Raw genomic sequence first — 23432 nt, 5'->3', positions numbered from 1 at the left:
GGGGGAAGTAGTACAAGCAGTCTTTAGCATGTCTGTTTGGAGTTCTCTAAGTTCCAGACAGAGATGAATCATCTCTTAGATCATAGAATTTTAGGGCTGGAATGGGTCTTACTGACCAGCTAATCCAATCACTTCATTTTATGGATGAGGAAACAAATCATAATCCAGAGAGATTAACTGGCTTGCCCAATATTACACAGCTAGTTGGTGAACTGGTACTAGACTTGAGAGTTCAGGTCTCTTTCCATTAGAGCATATCTCTTTGTTTAGAATTATGCTTTGTTAAAAAACACACTATATTATTTAGAGCACAATAAATGCTTTTAAGACATATATTTCACTAGTATTTTAAATTGTATCTGTGAAAAGGCAGATATTAGGTAATATACTTTCAATTCCATCAGACAAAGAAAACAAGGCACAGAAAAATTGATTTAGTTTAATGATAGAACCAAAATCAAAAGCTGAGTCCTTTCCAATGGTCTAAATGACTTTATCAACCATAGTTGTTATACTCCCAGATAAAAAATTTCCTGAACAGTCTTCATTCACATTTTAAACACACTCACATGTATATAATTTGTAGAGGTTTGCCTGATTGTAGCGTAGACAAGATGTTGGCTTCCTAAAGGATTGTGAACCTTCTTGAAATCTCTGTATTACAAAGAAGGCCTTTGGCAATCTCTTTATTAAGATCTATATTATACTGGGGCCAAAGATGAATAAGATATTAAAACAAATATAGATCACAGAGACTTATTATTTGGCTATATTTTAAAATCAGCAAGGCAATATCTGTATAGTTAGCTGACAATAAATTAAAAAACATTTAATTAAGAAGGCATTTAAATGCCTCATCCCCTAAGAAAGTGATTTCCAAACCAAAACAAAACAAAATGCATTCAGGTTAAATCTTCACACCCAATGTATTTGAATGCAAATTCCCTCTTTTTAATAGACAGGCATTATATATATTTTTGAAAACAATTAAAAACAGCTTTTGAAAAAAACTAGTGAAAATTAAACTATTTGATATTTAAGGGATGGGTTTCTAAAATGCCTTTGCCACTGAGCAGCATTCATTTTTCAACATGCTTGTTACCTTGATCCATCAACTAATAGGTAACTTACCTTAGTCATTCTAGACAGTTTAGACAGAAAACAAAAACTATTCCTTACTTAAGCTTAGTGCCCCACAGGGAAAATCCTGAGTAAATTACATGGACTTTGCCCTGAGCTTTCTAAGTTAAACTTAAGTCCTCTTGGACTGACAATGAGAGTGATTTCAAAAAAATCTCCCAAGAGGTTAATTTGTCTACTGGTCTGTAGCAGCTTCTCAGCTGACCTGAGACATTAGGAAAGAGGTAACACTTTAGAATCAGGCAAAGATATTCTCCAGGAGCTTCCTTGCTGGCTCCTTTCTTTGACGGTCAACTTCTACAGTTTCAGATGGCAGTTTTAGGCATCTACAATATGCAAGAAGCTTTGTTAAATGTATGTGGAGAAAACAAAAATAGTCTTTCAAGGAGTTTACAAAGGAGTATGCAAAAATAAACTGTATATAATGGAAGACACAGTGTGCAAATATAACCTACATGAGAAGGGAGGGAGAGTTAATAGAGGAGTAGGAATATCTAGCTTTATGCATATGGTGGCATCTAAGCTGAGTCTTGCAAGATGTTCATTTTCCTAGTTTGTCTGGTCCATGTCACAGCTTCTCCTAAATAAAGAATGATAAATGCGTTACATTGTTGAAGTTTGGAGAGAAAGGAGGAACTTTTTGACCAGGTGCGAGATAAAAATAAGTGCGTGAACAGATAGAATTCGCTAACGGATGGGAAATTCTAGTCCCAAAAGAAGAGAGGACACTGCAGTAGGTTTTCCTGGAAAGCATTCCATCCAACCGTTGTTGTTGTTCCCATGAGAATTTTGCAGCAGAGCAAGGGAGTCAGTTGCTACCGTCTATTTAATTTGGCTATATAAAAGAAAATCTCAAGGATGCGGGAAGGAGCAGAAGAGGCCTTTAGTCTCATCTGCTTCTTCAGGTATTTCACTTTAACTGAGGGCATCTTAAATACTGCGCACACCGCCACAGATAGCCCTAGCTAGGTATCTATTGGTCGGCAAAGCATCCTTGCTATCTCCTGAGCCTACCTGACTTCCTTCCAAGGCCCATTCCAAGTCCAGGAGGAGTACAAACCTTCACCGCATCCCCTTGCCTCCTAGGTCCAGGCTCTTGGTAACCCAGACAATCCCGGGTTTAGTCCTTTCCTAACCCATCTTTCGGTGTTTGTCTCCGCCCTCGGGCCTTTTTGAAGATACTACCAATGGGAAAACACGATTCTGTCAGTAGGCGGAGCAAACCAGTCCCCGCCCCCGAGACTTCGGCCAATGGGCAGAAAGCGTGGGCTGGCGTTTGGGTGCTGCTATCGGCTTTCGGAAACAGAATGAAGAGCCCGGAGACCGGGGGCTGCGCAGTGCGCGCCGCGCTCCGGCTGCTAGCTGCTGCTGCTGCTGTTACTGTTACTGCTGCTCCTCCTCCTCCTTTTCCTAGGTCTTGCTGTTGCTGCTTCTGTTGCTGCTGCTGCTGCTTGTCCCTCCCGGTACAGCCAGACCAATCCTGGGCTGCTCTCCCGCGGCGGCAGCGGCGGCTGCATTTCGGTGCAGAGTCCAGGACAGCTGGAGCCGTCAGACAAGTGGGCAGGCAGGCGAACGGTCAGGCAGTATGGCGGTAGAGGAAGAGGGTCTTCGCGTCTTCCAAAGCGTAAAGATTAAAATAGGTAAGAAAGGTGCCGTTCTTTCTCGCAGTCCCTAACTGGGCAATTGACAAAGGTCGGTCGCAAAACCTTGCGTAGGTTGGGAACTACAGTCTCCCCGACCCTCCGCAAAGCTGCCGCCCCTATCCCTCGTTTCCCTGGGCTTTTCTCATTCCCTAGCTCTGCTGCCTTGCAGAGCCTGCGCTTTTGCGGATGGTAAGGGTTGACGGAGGGGAGGCTGGGATCCTTTGGAGAGGGAGTACGAAAAGAGACTCTGTCTGAGGCAAAAAGAAGTCGTCTGTTGCATTTGAGATGTCTCCCGAAGTTGCTGCAGTTAGGGCAGCAGTGGGCAAGGCTGAATTCGTGGTCCCTCTCTTCTTCTTTGCTTGGTTTCTTCTCTGGGAGCTAAACACAGCCCTATCTGGCTGGGACGGCCCTAGAAACGAAAACTCATATTCAGTCTTTTTTTTTTTTTTTAAACGGACAGTGATAATCAGCTTCGTGAGTCCATCGACCAGTGTCTGGGGAAGCTTGAATTTGCCTTGGCATGGGGAGAGATGACTTGGTGCAGGGTATGACAGTTTTCATTCCGACTTGTAGTGTATGTGTAGCTTAATATGTTATAATAGCAGTGAAACCTTCACATCTGTGTCAGCTGCAGCTCCGAGGGACTTTCTTCCCTGATGCTCTTTGGTCTATAAGTCTCATTATATTTATGAGGAGGTCCAGTTTTCATCTTCCAGCAGCATTGCTTTCTGCATAAGTGAAAGGGTATTTTTTCTCTGATATGATTGTTTTCTGTTTTTAAGCATCTTTCTACGAAAGACTCGGTTGAATCCATTAGGTAGGTTATGGTTATTAAGGTTATTAGTTAGCCAGCTGGCCGAGGTGTGAGAGAAAATATTGTGGTTTATACACTAAATCGGAAGACGCAAAAACGTCAAGATTGTTTGCATCGTTTCAATGAGAGACGTGCCGCCTAGACTAGGACACAAAGCCAGCAGCCTTGCTGTGGAGCTTGCTTACTGTCACACAGAAAAGCTTCAAATTTTCTCAATGGGTCGCTATTTAGAATGCTGCTACAGCAGGCAGGGCTTTGGCTGCTACCGATTGAACTGCTAATATTAAAGGTTTCAATAGGAGGTGCTCAGGAGGAAGAGCTTTTGTGTCCTAAGGTGGATGAACCCTGTGTGGTATGTGGAATCTTTATTTGTTTTTTCATCCCCTCTCCCCTTTAGGAGAATGAAGTATAAATATTTTACGGAACAACTTTGGTACCTCATATTGATACAGTCATTTAAGATGGTAAATACATAATTTCAGGAGGTTGGTCAGATGAGGAAATGTTTGGCTAGAGAACTGCCTTTTTGAAGGCTATGTAAAAGCATCAGCATTGCTCAGGGTTTTGTCCATCCATCGAATTGGCTTTCACAATGAATTCTGTGCCTATTTAAAATTGTTGTTGTGAATTGAGGATCCTATCCTGCTACTTAATTTATGTATTAGCTGGTATTTGATGTAGTGGAATCCAAGCTACTCTAATCAACATGTTGTTTCCTGTCTTGTTTTATTTGTGCTTAAGGACCACGGTTTAGACACTATCCTGATATAGCTGGCCTAAAGTGTTGAGAGAGGATGTGTCAGTGCCTTGCATGTGATTGGGAATTCTCTTGCCTATTTGGTTGAGCTTTCCTAACAAACTGAGAAATTTAGAAGCAAAGGATACTTCAGAAATCTTTTGTTATTCACTTAATATGACTTACCAAGTAAGAAAGCAATGATACTTTAACATGGTCAGTATTCATTCAGTTATTCATTTATCTATCTATCCAAGTTTATTTCTACAAGGATGTGAATAGATATAATGAGACAGTAAGAAAAATATATGATTTCCTAATTAAAGGATGGAGAGAATTACTTGGTGTGACTACAGTTTAATGAATGAATTTCATTATATGATTTATCCATTCAATTTTAACTACTTTTTACTCATGCCCTTACAGTCTCAATGTAAGCAATTGTTTGTTCAAGGAAGAATTCTAGCAGGGTTTTTAGACAAAAAGAATGCCTTTCCTTGGCTCATTTTTTCTTTTGTACTATTCGGTATTGACTAAATTCTCACAGCCAATAAAGAAAGCAGAACAGTTGAACTGGACATGTTCCTGAGTTTACCATCTGCCATTTATAGAAGAGAATTCTGGACAATGATTTGGTAATGACTAACATAGAGGAACTTGGTTTGAATGGTATGTGGATTGAAGAAGTGATTTGATTTGATCCCTTCTTCTTCCTTCCTTCCTCCCATTTGCTTTCCACTTTAACCAAGCAAACAAAACACCCGAGTGAGGGTGAGGATTAATCTGATTGTTGGAGCATCTGCTGTCTCTAATCCCACAGTGGAGATTGAGTATTATTTGAACCTTTCAGAAAGGTATCCTAATATTCTATAATAGCATGAGGAAGATGAATAGCCATTCAGAAATGCCCAATCATCCAACTCCCTAGATATAGTTCTGAGAATAAAACCTGACTTTTTCTTTTTGTTTTTTGGTTTTTTTCCAAAATAGGCTTTTACCTTGGTACTGAAACTCACATAAAGTGTGTGAATGCATTGCCAGGGAATATAGCATTATATTCAGGGGCAATCAGTGACTGTGCATAGAAGGCAATTATCATATTGCTTTTGAGCAGAGAAATGCTTGAGGTCATTTGTACTGAATTAGTGCTTGTGGCTGGAAATCCTGGAAGAAAACATACTAATGTTATTGTTTGGTGTTTAGCTTTATTTAAATGTTGAAACATGTCTTTAGGCTTCAGTGCAGTGGCATGGGTGAAAGCCATGTTAGTCAAACAGGAGGTAAAGGACTGATCCAATGACTAGACAGGTGGTGTGCCGAGCTTTTGTTCAGTTTCCCTTAATCCTCTTTGTTTATGGCCAGTATTTTTGCCTTGTCTTGCACAACTGTTAGTTGTTTTGAAGATAGGAAACAAGTCAATAAGTGGCCTCAGAGAGAAATACAAAAGGGGGAGAATTTTTAGCAAATATATACCTTTTCATTTTTTTTTTAATTGGTAAGTGGTTTGGACTAAAATATAGCTTAGATTATGACTGGTACTTGGAATTGTAATCCTTTCTTTGTTATTGGGTATGTTGAATGATCTAGGATAAGTTACTTCATCTGTAGGTTTTTTCTTTCTTTCTTTAAAAATGAAAAAAAATGTAGATTGTAATTATGTTATCTCTCTAACCAAAGGATAACTTTCAAGGTTTTGTGTTTCTCAAGCTCAAACTTCCCTTTAAAAATGGATAATCCTTCTACTAGAGAAAAGGAAGGTATTAGAAATGGCTTTTTTTTTTTTTTTTTTTTGCTAGTGGTATATATTGGGAAACCTTGATTCTTTAAACTGTTAAATTTAAAATAAATGTTGAATTTAGTCTCCATAGCTTTGTACAGTTTATTCTCCCCTCTTTCCCCCCTCCCCCCTTCCCCTGCTTAGAATGAACTTGCATCCTTACCCTCTGCCTTTTGGGCTCCTTATCTTTCTTCAAAGTCCAGCTTGAGTGCCACTTCCTAAAGGAAGCCTATCTTGATTCCTTTCCCTTCCACTCAAGGAAATGACTATTTTATAGTTGCATTTAATTTTTTATGTGCATGTCATTTTCTATCAATAGAATGTAAGTTCTTTGAAAGGGCAGGGAGTATTTTGTTTGTCATTTTGTATATTCTTAGTGACTGGCATACGGTAGGAGCTTCATAAATGCTTGAATCAGTAAGGTGGAGATGATTTAATAGGAGGATGAATTGGAATTGGAAAGACTCTTTCCTTTCTTTTTCATTTGTCCTTTCCACTTTCCCCCCTCAAATAACATTGCCTTGGATGTATAGAGGAGAATCTGGAATTTCATTCATTAAACACAATGCTACTTAAGTCTCCTTTGTGTGTCAATTTGTTATTTTGATATATTTTCAACAAGCTTAAAATCTTACACATTTTGTACCTCAAGTGAAAATTATCTTTTGCAACAGTATCTTATACATAAAAAAAAACCACACTAACCCCAACAATACTCACAATGTGTCATGTAAGACTAAACAAACACTTCCTATAAGATTGCTACTTTGAGGAAGTGTGTTCTGACATTTCCATGAGTCAGTGTTTTATAACCTGAAAGGAAACAGCAGTAAGACTTATGGAAGACAATTGGGTGGAAAAACTACAATGAAAAGGCTTCTTCTTGGCAACATAAATTTGATCCCAGCTCTCATAAGCCACTGCCTTTTTAATATTCTATTTCCAATCTTTGCTGAAGGATTTAGTACTTCAAAGTATAGTTTTGTTCTAATAAATGTATAACTAAAATATTAACATATAAAGATTTATGCTCTCATGTTTAAAAAAGCAAGTATTATACTATGACTTTTTAAAAAAACAACTCTCCTGAGTTGTTAACCTAAATTTTTATACTTACTTTGTTCAATCACTTTGTAGACCTTATGAACTGTACTGTCTATGGAGTTTTCTTGGCAAAGGTACTGGAGTGATTTACCATTTCCTTCTTAGTGGTTTAAAGCAAACACAAGTTAAGTGACTTGCACAGATAATAAATATCTGAAGCCAAATTTGAACTCAGGTCTTTCTGACTTCAGACCTAGTGCTCTATCTATCAAATTTCCTAGCTCTCTTCAAGTTCCTATATATTACATCATCAGAATGAAGACTCCAATATGAATCTATATGTAATCCAGTAAAGTGTTTTATTTTACTTTAAATAGTACAATCTTATTTGGATCTTGCTAAGTCACATCCCTACATTTTATAGAGTATTCCTGAAGATTCCTTATTCTGTTTTATTTCATCTACCCTGGCACTTGAACTTTTTGTTCCTGATGTTTTTGAAGGGAGGAAGGAGAGTGAACAGGGAATTCTCATTTGAAAGCATCTAACCTGGGACTTATCTGCTCTCTCACCCATCTTTACTTTTATAGTTATATTTATCCTGTCCTCAACCCTAGCCTGGTTCTTGACATAGTTTTGGCCTTTTTATGTAGAAGATTGAAGATAGAAATCTCCAAGTTAAGCTACACTTTAAAAAATTACATCAATCACCTAATATATAATAATCAGAGAATATTATTTTAATAGGATATCCAAACTGTTTTGCAACATAAATAATATTGTGTCACAAACTTGCTCTGTGGTATATGAATAGGCATTCCCCAAGTTCTAGATCCTTAAGTTTCCAGTGGATGCTGACTGAAGTATATTGTCTCATTTTCTTCACTTTCTTTTTTCTTCCAAATTTTTAATCCTTTGCTTCTCAAATAGTCTAGTAAACTCTACAGTTGGCTCTTTTCTTTCTCTCTCTCCTGCCATTTAAACTCTTTTATACTTCTTCAACTCTTCCTGTGATTTCAGGAAGTATTCTTCCTCCATCATTTCTCCATTCATTTCATTTGTAACCTTAAAACCCCCTTTACCCCCTATTGAGGCTGGTAACTCTGCCCCCAGTTGAGTAGTGTATATATTTATCAAGATAAAGGAAAACCATATAATGTGAAGTACCATTAAACATCATAAACATGAGCACCCCAAACCTTTAACTGACTTTGTCAGTACCCACAAATCTCCATCTATTACCTCCTGTAGCCACCCTTACTAAATCTGCATTTCCTCAAGCACCAGAATTTAAGATAAATTATTTAAAATGCTTTAAAATTCAATATTATGTCTTTTTCTCTTAGTTCTTATTCTTGTAACAGAGTGATACAACAAAGCAGAGAGATTAGAGAGGATAGCCTCAGAGTCAAGAAGACTTGGGACTTGGACACATATTGGATATGTAGTTCTAGACAAGTCCATTGAATTCTAGCAAATTTGTTTAAGTCGTAAAGGAGGTGCTAAATCTGCATTAGTAAGAGAAGTTTCTCTTGGACAATCCCTACACTGATGAAATGGTTAAGAAAAAAGTTGCAAAGGCATTGCTTTCTAATTTTTTTTTAATGCAAATTACCATACTAGATATGAGACTAGACTACTGTATGTAATCACTAAGGTTTTTTCTTCCCAAATTCTATAATTTTAAATGTGCAGTGTATCAGCTACTTTAATGCTTCAGAATATATATAATTTTACTGGCTCATACATTTCAAGTTTGAAGAAATCATTTGGTCATTCAATGAAGCCCATTCAATTCCTTCATTTTAAAAGTAAGACAACTAAGGCCCAGAGATGTTGGGATTTTGAATTCAGGTCACTATCAAAGGTATGAATTTTCCCTAATACATGAAGACCACAACCATTTGTCAACTCAGTAGATAGTTGAGTGTTACCCTGGCCAAAAGTGTATTACCATGCAAGAAACCTAGGCACTATATATAATCTTATACATTACTTGTCTGTGAAATGAAAATAGATGCTTTGAAAAGAAGGCATTAACTATCATTTTGATCTAAAAGAAATGGATTACTTCTTTCCATGCAGGGAATATAGACACAAATCAAATTATTCAAAAAAACTTTTTTTGGGTTCAGGTGCTGTCTTATTTTGATCTTTTATGTCCAGGAATATCCATTCAAATGCAGTTTAATCAAAAGTGAAATCTGACTAATTCTCAACTGATGGAGTGAGTGTCTACCCTCATAGTAGGCAACTGTTCTGTCAAAATAATGAATAGTAAATTGGGATCTATACCCCAGAGATTAAACTGTAAGTAGCAATCTACAATTTTTGAACAGTTCAGGGACTTATGAAGCCTGAGGGAGGTGAGATCTGCTTGGCCAACAAGTAAGGGTGTATGACACATACAAGTTCATGAAGATGGAACCTATATTAGACAAATTATTAGACCTAATTAGACCTTAATTGAATAAGATTATTGTCTTCAAGGAACTTTAGGTAGTTTTTGTTAATGCCTTGGAGTTAAAAATAGTTTAGATACTGCTTCAATAGAAGGCTGGGCAGCTAGATAATTAGCTATTTTTAATCCATGGTTTGGGGAGTGGAATAGAGGAAATGTATAGAAACAAGCCAAGCCTAGAAGCAGTAGGAACAGATATAGTAGCCAAGACATATGAAGTATTAAGATTGTTAACACCAGGGAATGATTCTTTAAATCAGAAGGGGATCATGTAGAGTTGCTTTATTGCAGTCATGGGTAGTTTTAGTCTCATTATTTTAACCAATTTTCTAATTCATTGTAGGATAATTTTTAATCTTTACTTCATTCATCCAAGTGGCATTTCTGTCTCTGGCTAGTAGTTTTTTTTTTTTAATTCTCTTTTGTTTTGTTTTTCTTTTTGATAGTTTGGAGAATAGAAAATATCTTGGGCTTATGAAAAAATTGACAACTAGTCCTACAAACCATAGAAATTTTCTTAAGATACCAAAGGAAAGCCTTATCAGAAAACAAAGTTTAGAAATGATTTCAGTTGGCAATAATCACTCCAAAGAGAATGTAATGGGAAGAGTTTCATAGAGAATGCTTTGATTTGCTTCTCTGATGCTAATGAGCCATTTGAGTCTGTAAACCCACAAAAGATGAAACTAAGTGAAGTTAATTACATCTTCCTGAAGGTATTTAGGGAATCATAAAAGCTGTATAACACATTTTAAACAGGAGAAAAGGACATATTAGGAGTGAAATTGATGTGTTGGCCTGAAAACAAACAAATATACAGAATGGTAGGTTCTGTCATTTTATTTAGGATTTTTAAATGTTATGAACAAATTATTTATGTGGCACTTGGAAATCTCATCTGTCTACATCATTGATTCCAAAGATAATTTCTCCAAATAAGTTTTGGGGGCCTTAAATGTAGTGAAGAAATTCCATAAATGCTGGCCTAGGGATATGAAATATATTCTGGACTTAAAGGAGGATTATGGAAATGTTGGCATAAAAACAAATTGTCTTTTTTCATCCTGAAAAATCATGTAATCAGCATTTTTGCAATGCAACATTCCATATTTAATATTTTAGAGGGAAAACTATTTACTAGCCTTGATTTTTGTTCATGGAATTCCTAGTTGTACCACATAGAATGTTATAGTTCTGTAGGAAAAAATTTAGGAAATGTATCACTGTTTCTAGCCCCAAACTATGCTATGGCTAGAAATCTAGGTGTTCTATCACCAAATACTTTACTTTCCACAGCCGCAATAATGTGTGGTCTTCAATAACTCAGGGAATGAGAATCCAGGAACTTTGAAAGGAAGATGCAAGGTGGGAGGAAGAGTTGAGAGAAAAATAATGGAAGAAGGAAGAAAAGATTGAGTTAGATTTTAAAGTTTATCATTTTAAGAAATAAGGATCATTTGGGTAATAACTATTTTGGGAACTGGTTACAAAACCTAGACTGTGGACTGGTGAGTTTGGATATCCTTATCTTTCACTAGTCCTCATACTCTGGAAGATTTGCCCCATTCAACCTTGGAATTTCATGAAGCTGATGTATTCTCATTGGTAAGTGCTTCCCATATCTTTATCTAACCTTGATTCACTTTCTGTCCTGCCTTTCCTAGTAGCCTCTCCCCTCCCTTCCAGCTTTAGAACCACAGTTAATTCAATGCTACTATTGAAACTAGAAGTGATATACAAGACTTCATCCTTGTGGCTCCTCTCACCTTGCTTGTGAGTTTTCAAATCAGAATAAACCTCCTTAGCCACCAATTATCTTAGGTGTTCTATCTTTCCCTTTTATAATGTGACCTCCTTAAAGGAAGGAATTATCTCCATTTTGGCACCTGGCATATTTTAAGTATTTAAAGTATTACTATTAACACTCATTTTATAGATGGAAAAGCTAAGACCTAGTATAATTAAATGGCCCAACACAGTGACATTTTAATATTTGAATAACCTCTTTCTTGAACTTTAATAATAACCTGCTTCCAGTCTTCCTCTTTTCCAGTTCATCCTTCACAGAGTTGCAGAAAAGAAATCTGATTAAAGCTCATCTGAACAAATCATTCCCCTGCTCTAGAAGTGATTTCTTCTGGCTTGTACCATAAAAAACAAAGCAAGACCAAACTCATCAGCTTAGCTTCTAATGTTGCCTATAGTTTGACTTCAATTGACCATTCTAAACTTGATTCATAGTATCCTCTTTCATATACTGTATATTTCAGCAACATTGTCCACTTTTTGCCTCCATGTGTTTTCAGGGTCTGCCCCGTATGCTTGGAAGATCTTGTCTTGTGCTTAGAATTCTTGGCTTCTTCCAAAGTGTTGCCTTGTTGGAGAAATCCTCTTGGTTGTTAGTACTTTCTTCCTTCTCATATTATAGCTGTTTATTCATGTAAATTATATTCCCTTTCCTCAATATCTCCTTTAGGATGCAATCTCTTTGAAGGCAGGGTTTTTTACCTTTTTTTCTGTATACTTAAAGGCCCAACCATAATGCCTTATACATAGTAGACGTATAATGTACTGAGGGCAGAGACCAATTCAGAACACTGTACCAAACAGAAAGCTAATGATTCATCAGCAGAATAACAGGACTGCACACGAATTACCTATGTTAAATTGCTTGTCTTCTCAGTGAGAGAGGAGGGGAAGAAGGTATGGAGAGAATTTGAAATTCAAAATTGAAAACAAAACAAATGTTGGGACAGTGGCCTTAGAATCAGGAGGACCTGAGTTCAAATAAGGCCTCAGACATTTACTAGCTATGTGATCCTGGACAAGTTATTCAATCACAATTGCCTCCAGGAAAAACAAAACAAAACAAAACAAACTATCCAACAATACCTATTAAAATTGTTTTCACCTGTAATTGAGGGGGAAAAAAAAGAAGAGGAATAGCCAATTTACTCAATTGGAAGATAAATAAATAAATAAAATAAAAGCTTAAAATATATACAAGTAATATCAATCATTCAATATGTACTATACAAATGTGAATAATCTCCCCCTTTTCCATCCCACATGGCTAGGACTATGGGACTGGAATCTGAGGAAGCGAATTCTCTTCCTAGCAAAGGTTATGAGGTCAGATGAAAGGCCCACTCCAGGGCATTGAGATGTCTGGGAAGCATTTTGTTTGACTGTGTATTTTGTCCTTACTGGAAGTGCTAAATCAACAAGATGACTGTGGGATAAAAAAAAAAAAAGTGAAAATAACAATTTTTTTTTTTTGCTTATTGAAAGGGTCAAAAATATTGTACCTGTTAATGCCTGCATGTAAGCACATTTAGTATCTATAATGCAGTGTGACTAGTTTTCTTGAAATTCTGCATTACTTATTACAATTATATTTTTTCAAGAGAGCATATATGAAATAATCACTTATTAGAATTAAAGTTCAATTTAATTACTTTTGGGAAAAGTGAGCATACTTGCTTGAGTAAGAACATGAATATTTATCATATGTACTCAATGTAGCATTTTTTTTTAATAATTATAACTTTTTATTGACAGAACCCATGCCTGGGTAATTTTTTACAACATTATCCCTTGCACTCACTTCTCACTTCTGTTCCGACTTCTCCCCTCCCTCCCTCCACCCCCTCCCCCAGATGGCAAGCAGTCCTATACTTGTTAAATATGTCACAGTATATCCTAGATATAATATATGTGTGCAGAACCGAGCAGCTCTCTTGTTGCACAGGAAGAACTGGATTCATAAGGTAAAAATAACCCGGGAAGAAAAATAAAAATGCAAACCGTTTACCTTCATTTCCCAGTGTTCTTTCTTTGGGTGTAGCTACTTCTGTCTATCTTTGATCAATTGGAACTGAGTTAGATCTTCTCTTTGTTAAAGAATTCCATCAGAATACATCCTCATACAGTATCATTGCTGAAGTATATAATGATCTCCTGGTTTCACTTAGCATCAGTTCATTTAAGTCTCTCCAAGCCTCTCTGTATTCATCCTCCTGGTCATTTCTTACAGAACAATAATATTTCATAATATTCATATACCATAATTTACCCAACCATTTTCCAATTGATGGGCATCCATTCATTTTCCAGTTTCTAGCCACTACAAAGAGGGCTGCCACAAACATTTTGGCACATACAGGTCCCTTTTCCTTCTTTAGTATCTCTTTGGGATATAAGCCCAGTAGTAGTACTGTTGGATCAAAGGGTATGCACAGTTTGATAACTTTTTGGGCATAATTCCAGATTGCTCTCCAGAATGGTAGGATTCATTCACAACTCCACCAACAATGCATCAGTGTCCCAGTTTTCCCACATCCCCTTCAACATTCATCATATTGCCTGTCATCTTAGCCATTCTGACAGGTGTATAGTGGTATCTCAGAGTTGTCTTAATTTCATTTCTCTGATCAATAGTGATTTGGAACACTCAACATACCTTCTTCAATGCTATGCTTTCTTATGACCCTCTAAAGTAATTTATTTGTGTCCTTGTTTTGCATTGAGACTCCTGAAGACTTTTGTGTGATGTATTATTTTTCCTTCAAATGGTTACATTATGATGCTAATTAGTTTTGATCTTCTCTCTGGGGCCAGTTAACTTTTTACTGAGAAATCTTCTCTTTCCTCATCAACTGTCTCCAACATTTGTCTCCTTGGTTATTGTTTAGGGGAATGAGACAAGAGATTATATATGGCCCAGCCACATTACTATTACAAAAACAATTCAAAAGACATATTCTTTTAATTGTGGGACTTGGACAATATCAAGTTCAAACTCCACCACTTACTAGCTAAGTGGCCTTGAGATAAGTCATTTACTTTCTATGACCTCAGTTTCCTCTTTTGCAAAATAGGGATAATAATTATTTTATCATTCCTAGGGAGCTGTTGTGAAATTTAAACAAGATAATTTATGAAAAGCTCTTTGTGACTATAAAGTACTGTTGTTGTTCAGTCATTTCAGTCATGTGTTGTTATGGGCCAGAACTCTGAAACAAGGATTCTTACAAGGTGTTGTCAGTGTAATTGATAAGACAATGGTTATCTAGTTTAGCATGGTGATTAATAGTTCTCTAGTTCAGTATATGCACTTAGTACTTAATTGTGAAAATTAAACAAGATAATGTATGATAAAGTCTTTGTGATTATAAAAGGTACCATGCTGTTGTTCAGTCATTTCAGTCTTGTGTGACTTCATAACCCCATTTGGAGTTCTCTTGTCAAAGATAATAGAGTGGTTTATCATTTCCTTCTCCAGCTCATTTTACAGATGAGGAAATTGAGACAAATAGGGTTAAGTGACTTGTCCAGGTTCACATAGCTAGTAAGTGTCTAATGCCAGATTTGAACTGATAAAAGAAAAGCCTTGATATTGAGGAGAATATAGTGGTACGGTTTGTATTTTTTAAAATTAACATAACAGGTTTTGTTAGTGGATATGACATATGATTTGCTAGTGGTATAATATATTAGGCTAAAGAGGACTGCCTACATGAAGATTATCACATCCCACTTCAACAATTCTTAAAGGCATCAGCAATCTATCCATTTCACAAGTTAATAATTGGTAAACTGCTTGGTCTTATGCTTATTCTAGTTTTATATGTTCAATTGTATCTGTTTTGTCTTTTTATCATGTTATTAAGAAATAAGTTTGCCTTTTAAAAATGAATTTTGTCTGTTTAAACCATGAATCAGTAACTTTACTGAGAATGGAAACTAAGTTTTATGAGTCCTAATTCCCTATTGAAACTACTTAATGAAGAGGTGATATAGCTTGTTTTCTTCTTTGTACTACATTTACTAAGTTTTAAATTTTTCTTTAATGTATTCTTCATACTTAAATAATTTTCCCCTTACTCCTTGGTTTCTCCATTTTTTTTCATGCTCTATTGGCAGGTCTCCCTTAAAGTTATCAAGTTATCAACCCTGTGATACATCCCCTGGGATCCATCAAGGTATCCAGAGGATATTAGCTAGAAGTGATACCCACTGAAACACCATCTCCTTGGCACACTAAAAAATCATCTTTCTTTTAATAATCAAAGACAGTGGTCAAGAGGGTAGAAGTGAGGGAGGGAGTTGCTGCTTGTGATAGTTTTGAATATATAAATCCCCTTTCTAGGTTCATGGTGGGACCTATTTCAGGAAGGAAATTTATATTCTTTGGCCTTTGCCGTTTGACTTCCTTCATGTTCCAGTGTCATGGAATGTAAAGAGGCATTTTGTGTTTAGTACAATGCCCATATTCACATAAAACACAGAGGAAACTCCTTATGATGTTAGGATTTGGAGGAAGGAAGGAGAAGACCTTTCTTCTGTTTCTAGCTATAACTATTTCATATTGAACTTTTTTCCCTATATGTGCTTGTTTTTAGGAACATGACCTAACCTGAAGCCTGTCTGTATAATGAGCTGTGTTCAGCTCTGCAAAGCTTGAAGTAAGATAAATGTGAACAAAGTCAGTTACTTGAACATTCATGTCATATACAAGACATAAGGCTCAACTGGACTAGGGCATGCTGTATTTCTGTTGTTTCACTGTCTTCAATTGCATGGTAATAGGTGTTAGGTGTCTAGGCATCCCTTATTGCTTCAATAAAGTTTTGATGGTGGGTTTTTTGTTACATTTTAAAATATAGTTTAATTTTTCATCTAATGAGTTAGGTTCAAATGCATTTTTTAGTTTAGTAAGTAAAATAATCTTCTTTATTACAGAGCATTTAATACATGATCACAGTTTTTTCAAAAGTAAAATTTTGTGTGTGTATATATATATATATATATATATATATATATGAATGTCCTATACATACTATGTAATAGGTTCACTTGTTTCTGGCAAAGCTTGAATTAGGATAAATGTGAACGAAGTCATTTATTTGAACATTCATGTCATATATAAGACATCATGTTGGTACAAATCATTTATTGATGGTAATATTCATTCAAAGTTTCTATATAGCTTCATGATTTACAAAGCATTTTTTTAACATGATGACCCTGTGAGGTTGCAAGTACAATGATTGCAAAAATTTATACTTTCAACAAATATTGACAATTTTTTATATATACTTATATGTATGTGTTGTACATATGGTCTGTCCTGATAGAATATAAACTTTTTGAGGAAAGAGATTGTTTTATTTTTACTTTTCTATCCCCAACACCATACATATACAGCTCCTCACATAAAATAGGGGCTTACTAAATGCTTGTTGATTGATTGATCCCTGTTGAAAAAGTAGAGGTTTACCAGAAGCACTAACTAGTCCATAGTTATATTCAAAATACTGTAAGTAGCAAGCGTTGGTTCTACTTCTGAATCCTCAGTCCAGTGAAATACTTTATATGAAAATAAAAATGAAAGAAATTTTAAATAAATAACCCTCCCAAGCATTATTCTAAATGTCTGTAAGATAGTTTTCAATTCTATAACTATTTATTGAGCATCTTGTCTGAATTGTGTTATAAAAAGATCTTGTTTTTGCTTTCATCAAGCTTATAATCTGTTTCTGAGACAAAATTAGCTATGAAACTGCTAAATGGTAATATGAGGGTAAAATGAATATACAGACATTGAGGGCTATAAAAGTTCCTAGGGTTCTAGACAAAGAGCAGTGTCTAGAAGGCATCTAATTCAACCCTTTTATTCTATAGGTAAAAAATCTGAGACTCAGAGAGGTTTGTTGCTGTGTCCAAAATTCAGAAGTGGGATTTGAATCCAGGTTCATTGACTCTAGAAATCATATTCTTTCCATTGCATTGGAGGGAGAGAACAATGAAGAAGGGCAAGAAAGGATTCCTGGAGGAGGTGGAACCTGAGCTGGGTTTTGAGGATTTTTCTTTCTCATATAAAAGAACTCCTCCACTCTGATGCTCCCTTACTTCAGCACTATTTCCTTCTGAAATAGTGATTCATTAACAATTCCTAAGATTAAGAAAAATAATCACACTCATTTGTAGTGGCGATCTGGAAATTGTGAAACATTTTCCTCAGAACAATCTTGTGAGTTAGGGAATAAGAATATTATATCCATTTTAGAAATGACCAAACTGATTCTGAGGGGTTTTGTTGTCTTGTCCATAGTCACATCTGATACGTGTAAGAGGTAGTTTTTGAATCTGTACTTCTTGACTCTAAATCCAATATTCTTTCCACTATAATTATTTCTCAGATTTTCTTGTGCTTTAGTTATTAGTTTAGCTCCTACACCTGGCTATCAATGTTTTCAATTTAATATTTAATTTATTATATGTGAATTAAAATATTTTTATCACAATTTACACATTATAATTTATTGATATTAATATTTTATTATTTATATTATTCAATTTAGTATTTATGTTAAACTGATAGTGAAAGAGATACAAAGATATGACATGAAGCCTTCTCTCAAGATGCTCTTCAACATTCATCTTTGTAAAGCTTTGTATTCCAATTTTTCTCCCTCTCCTTCCCCACCCAAGACAGCAAACAATTCGATATAGGTTAACCATGTACAATTCTTCTAAACATATATACATATTCATCATGGTGTATAAGAAAAATCAGATCAAAAGAGAAAAAACACAAGAAAGAAAAAAAAGCAAGCAAAAATAATCAAAAAAGGTGAAAAATACTATGCTTTGATTCATGTTCAGTCTCTCTCTGGATGTAGATGGCACTTTCTTAAGATGCATATAATCTAATCATGGGGAAAAGACATGTGTGAACTAACTGATAGGAAAGAGTGTTGACTGTAGAAGAGAGATCTAAGTAATAAGGAATCTATGGAGGGATGGATCATCTTCAACACTAGGGATGAATTGGGGTACTTGAAACATGGCATCATGGAATAAGTAGCCCTTGAGTTAGGTCTTAAAGAAAGTAGGGGTCTTCAACAGATGAAGAAGGGAGTGCCATTTTGAAAATGGAGGATGATGTGAGCAGAGACACAGTGCACACGAATGAGACAATGGAAAGGAATCCGTTTTAGTTAGTATATGTGAATAGAAAGTGGTATAAAGTAAATCAGCAGTTCTAGGATGGAATCAAATTGAAGAAGGCCTTGTCTTCTTATTTGGCTATTATGGGAACATCATAGCTTTTGAGCTAGAAAGGATCTCACAAGCATATGAAGATGAGGAGATTGAGATGTAGGGATACTGAAGGATTTAAATAAGATCACATCCATAGAAGACAATAAGCCTAAGGCTTCTGACTAGCCAACACTTAAACAGGCCCAATGATACTTCTTTGGAGCTTTCCATGATATCTGAATTGGAAAATTCATAGTTTTTAGGATCTTATGTCTTAGATGAGAAGGACCTAAGGAGGTCCATAGGAGCCCAGGATTTAGAAACTTATAAATAAATCAGTCCTTTTATTTTACTGCTATGGAACTAAGGCACAGAGACTAAGTGATTTGCTCAAGGGTGCAATGGCAGCATCAAATTATCCTTTTAGTTAAACTTCTTCAGAATAAATAAGAATCAATTTGTTTCATTGTTTAAGGTGTCTTTAAGTTCAAGACCTATTAAAGAAGTTGAACACTTGGAAAAGTTGTGATGAGTGGTCCAAATGGCCTGATTTTCCAGGATTCTGTGGGACTCTGAATGATCTTTGATCATTCCTAGTCATTCAGGGCCATTTGAGCAGCCTTTGCAGTAAAACTTGCTTATCTAGTATGGATTCTTGAACTGTTTCTGGCAGAAATGGTACAGCCTGAGCGATGCAGTGAGCTGAATGATGTCAGACTCTGGGTTAGTCAAAAGCCAGGTAAATCTGTTGCTAGGGCAGATTTCCGATGAAGGTAACAATATATGACAGATTTTGAGTGCAGAGTAATTTGGCTTTCTCTGCCAAATCCTTTTTGGCTTCTCTGTATCATGAGCTTCCATGTTTAGTTAACTCTTCCTTCTCGATGTTGAATTTTCAGGTGATATGGACTTAATAGCCATTTTGTCCCAAGAATGATTGGGAATGGGAGAAAGAGAGGGGAGGGAGGGAGAAGAAGAGGGAAAGGGAAAGAAAGAAAGAGATGGGGGGGGGACAAGTAGAGGGAGAGAGAGTGAGAGCACACTGGTTATTTTTCAGGATCTAAGGATGGAGCCTAAAACAGTATGTACCATGGTCAATTACAGAACAGACTGGGCATCATCTCTGCTGCAGAAGCTGCAGCATTGTGTTGCATGCCAAAGGGAGAGGCAGCAAGCGTGACAGCTGCACCATCTCCAAACACAGAGCTCAGGGAGAAATATCAGCAAAGTATTTGGCCAATCAACCCTGCCAGCTTTAGATCTCTATGACATTACAGTGCAGAATCCAGTGCATCCTTGTGTTAGAATTTCTATCCCATTCCAGCACCTTAATTGGAAAGAGGAATAGTTTTGATTGATTGATCAGCAAACATTTATTAAGTACCTATTATGTATCTAAGGTTAAGAGTAAAGAAAATTAGCTCTTTCATTATATTCCCTTTCTTTCAATCAACTAGTAAATCTGGAGTATGTGCAAGGGATTGTGCTAGGTAATTATGGAGGCTATAAAGAAGACTAATGTATTGTCTGTCCCTTCATGAAATATTTTGGTTGAGAGATAAGATACATACCCAGGGGTGTTCTAATAAATGCTTAATAACCAGCTCTCTAGAAAAGAAATAAATACCCTTTTAATTTAAACTGCTTGGTTAACATATTCTCTATCACTTTCATCAATATAAATAATCAATAAAACAACACATCAAAATCTGATATCTAGCATTTCCCAATTTCTAAAATAAAATTACTTACATTGAAAAATTTAACAGTTAATTCAGATGTGAGCATACTCCTGTACATACCTCACCCACAATACATACTTGAAAAAAAATTGGCAGCCCATCAGCTATTCCTATTTTTATTCAGTTATTTTATTTGTATCTTACTCTTTATGACCCCATTTGGGGTTTTCTTGACAAAGATACTGGAGTAGTTTGTAAAAAATTAAGTGCCCAGGGTCACATAGTTATAAAGTATTTGAGGCTGGATTTGAACTCAGGTCTTCCTGACTCCAAACCTGGTGCTGTATCTGCCAGTTAGAACCAAGTAAATAATATGTATGGATTTTGTACAATAGTAGTTTAGAACGAGATTGATTATTTCCCATTTTCATGGAAGAGGCCAAAGCATCAATTGAAATATTGTATATAAAGCACTTTGCAATGCTTAAAGAGTTATAGAAGTGCTGTTATTTTATTTCTGTATTTCTGTACCTGTTGACTGATTGATTTGATATTAGTCTTAGAGAATGACTGTTGAGAGTAAGAATCTATTCAAAGTAGTAAATTCACATTTATCTACACCTACCTTTCTTTCCTGAAAACTGACCAGAGTAGTATTAATGGACATCAACAACATTTTTATGAGGGATAGTCTCATGACTCTCAGGAGGGACAGAAGATCCTATCCAAAAGGTATTTATTAAGCATCTGCTTTATGCAGGGGACTCTGCTAAGTCCTGGGGATATTAAGATAAAACCAAAATCAGTCTCTATTATCATATAACTTATGTTGTGCTACCAGATAGATTGTCTCAAGCTTGTTTCAGGTTTTTTTAATAGAATTTCTCTATAGCATTTATATATTATTTAATAATAACTAATAAATATAATAATAATATATTAATTATATAATATTATATATATATACAATTTAATTTAATACTATAAATATGCTAGATTCTTTGCATTTGTTGCTTTTCAAAGACTTGTTAATATGACATATTTTAGGGTAGGGAAACTATAAACATTCTAGCTGCTACAATTATAATTTTTCATATTTTGTACCGGTAGAGCTAGTAGAGGTAGAGCCCCTCTAATATAGGATGACCAGAATTGGGTACAGGAGGATGATTATTTCAGTGTTTCAATTATATTCTTATTGCATTCTATGCTCTGATTTCTCATGCCCTTGTTCTTTCTTCCTAATTGAATTAGGAAATGAATGCCCATGGTCATTAGTCTTGTAACTCTGGACAAATGCTTTATTCTCTCTGAAGTTCAGTTTCCTCATCTGAAAAATGGGGACAAAGTTTATGAGTTTAGAAGCTGATCATTTGATCAAATATGATAACTTATATAAAAGTGTTTTGATAACTATTAAGTGCTGGTATAAAGCATAATATAGGTAATATAGCATAAGTAATAATATGTAGGCAAATATAAAATAAAGAAAATATAGGTAAAATAAGGCCTACGGTATAATGATAATAATTTTTATGATATAAAGACAGATTTGACCTTTTCATACATATAATGACCCTTAAATGTTTTTAATCTTTTAGTGTATATTGTTGGTTCTTTCCTTATTTTGAATTTGTATAGCCAAAACTTCAGTTTGTGGTGTACTGTTTAGTTTTATTCTTCTTGAATGTTTAATACATTATTTTCTTACCACTTTTCCAGTATATCCAAGTTTCTTAGGAGAACAAAAAAAGCATATTTAAAGATATTTTAAAAGGAATTAAAAAGTTTTAAAAAGATATTTTAGCAGAAAATTTAAGGATATTTTAAAAGAAAGCATTTCTTTAAATGAAACAATTCTTGAAAGATCTTAGTTGTGATTGAGAGATACCATTTTGTTTATTAATTCTGAGGCAGGCATTGGATGAATTTGGTTTCTGTGGTAAAAATATTACAGAAAGTAAGTGAAGTTTATGGACCCTGTAATTGACCCTTAGCTGGTCAATATTCACCCTGTCTATTAAATTCAAAATATTTTGGGATGTCTTTCTATGTTTGGAAGGGGTGGGGGGAGGAAGATGAAATTTGGCCAATATGATGCTTTAAAAAAATCTAGCTATTCCTGAGATTTATAGTTTGTTTATTACTTTGACTTCTTACGTGCAATCATAATATGCTTTAACTTCCACTAGAAAACACAGTGGGCTAACCTTTACAAAACGTTAGTTTGATTTCTTGTATTTTCCCAGCTGGTTCCAGGGTACATCTGGAATCTATGAAATTCCTTTCTTTGTTCATCATTTCCTGCTTCATTCTGTGTTGCAGCCCAGTATTTGCAGAGCTGTTTCTCACTGTTTGTTCTTAAGTGCATGTTTATTGCATGTACTAAGTTAAAATAAATGATCTTGCAGTAGAGGAAAGAAAAAAATGTTTTCATTCTGGTTTTGCTGACTGTATTGATATCTTACTTATGTTTGCTTTGTGAAGTGCTTTTTGTGTTTTAATTCAGGAATTTTTTTCTTTTTCCTTTGTCAGACATCTCTAAGATTCTGAAAAAAAAAGTTCAGCTGAAAGGGCTAGAGATGGGGGTGAAAAGGGAGAAATAGGAAAGAGGAAGAAGTGGATTATCTGCTTAGCTAAATTAGATGTTTCATTTTTTCTCTTTCAAAAATCATCATTCATTATAATTTCTATGACTTCTGTTTCTTTTCTTTCTATCTTTTCGTTATACATGTGCTCACATGGATACCCAGACAGACACAGAGGCATTCAGGAAGGAATTTGCTATGTGGTACTTTCTTTTTGTCTGTAAATGTACATTATTCAATGTACATGTACAGGTTAGATAAATCAATATAAAAACGTAAAACTGTTTTCAATTGTACTATTAAAAGCCCAAACAAATCAAGTAAGAGTTTGAATTTCTTAGAAATTATTATGCTTTGTAGATGTTTTATAGGACTTATACCTAAATCTTTCAGTGCAGATTAAATTTCCATTTTAGCTTATAAAAATCTTGCTTATATTAAATTAAAATGTTTTTATTACTTGAAAAACATTTGTTCATCTCTCTATTATTCATACTAA

General features: G+C 35.3%; 1 protein-coding gene across 2 annotated transcripts in view; it reads left to right on the top strand.

Moving 5' to 3' along the window:
• The first annotated feature begins 2479 nt into the window (after positions 1-2479).
• RASA3 (RAS p21 protein activator 3) overlaps positions 2480-23432 on the top strand; it is a 286768-nt gene continuing 265815 nt past the window's right edge. For both annotated transcript variants that reach the window (XM_051984259.1, XM_051984258.1), the window contains exon 1: positions 2480-2780. In XM_051984259.1, the coding sequence (XP_051840219.1) occupies positions 2726-2780 (55 nt within the window). In that variant the 5' untranslated portion in view covers positions 2480-2725. The remainder of the gene's footprint in view (positions 2781-23432) is intronic.

The sequence above is a fragment of the Antechinus flavipes genome, chromosome 3 (assembly GCF_016432865.1).
Source record: "Antechinus flavipes isolate AdamAnt ecotype Samford, QLD, Australia chromosome 3, AdamAnt_v2, whole genome shotgun sequence".
Lineage (NCBI taxonomy): Eukaryota > Metazoa > Chordata > Mammalia > Dasyuromorphia > Dasyuridae > Antechinus > Antechinus flavipes.
Note: the sequence above shows the minus strand (reverse complement) of the source record. Positions and strands in the feature narration are given on the sequence as shown.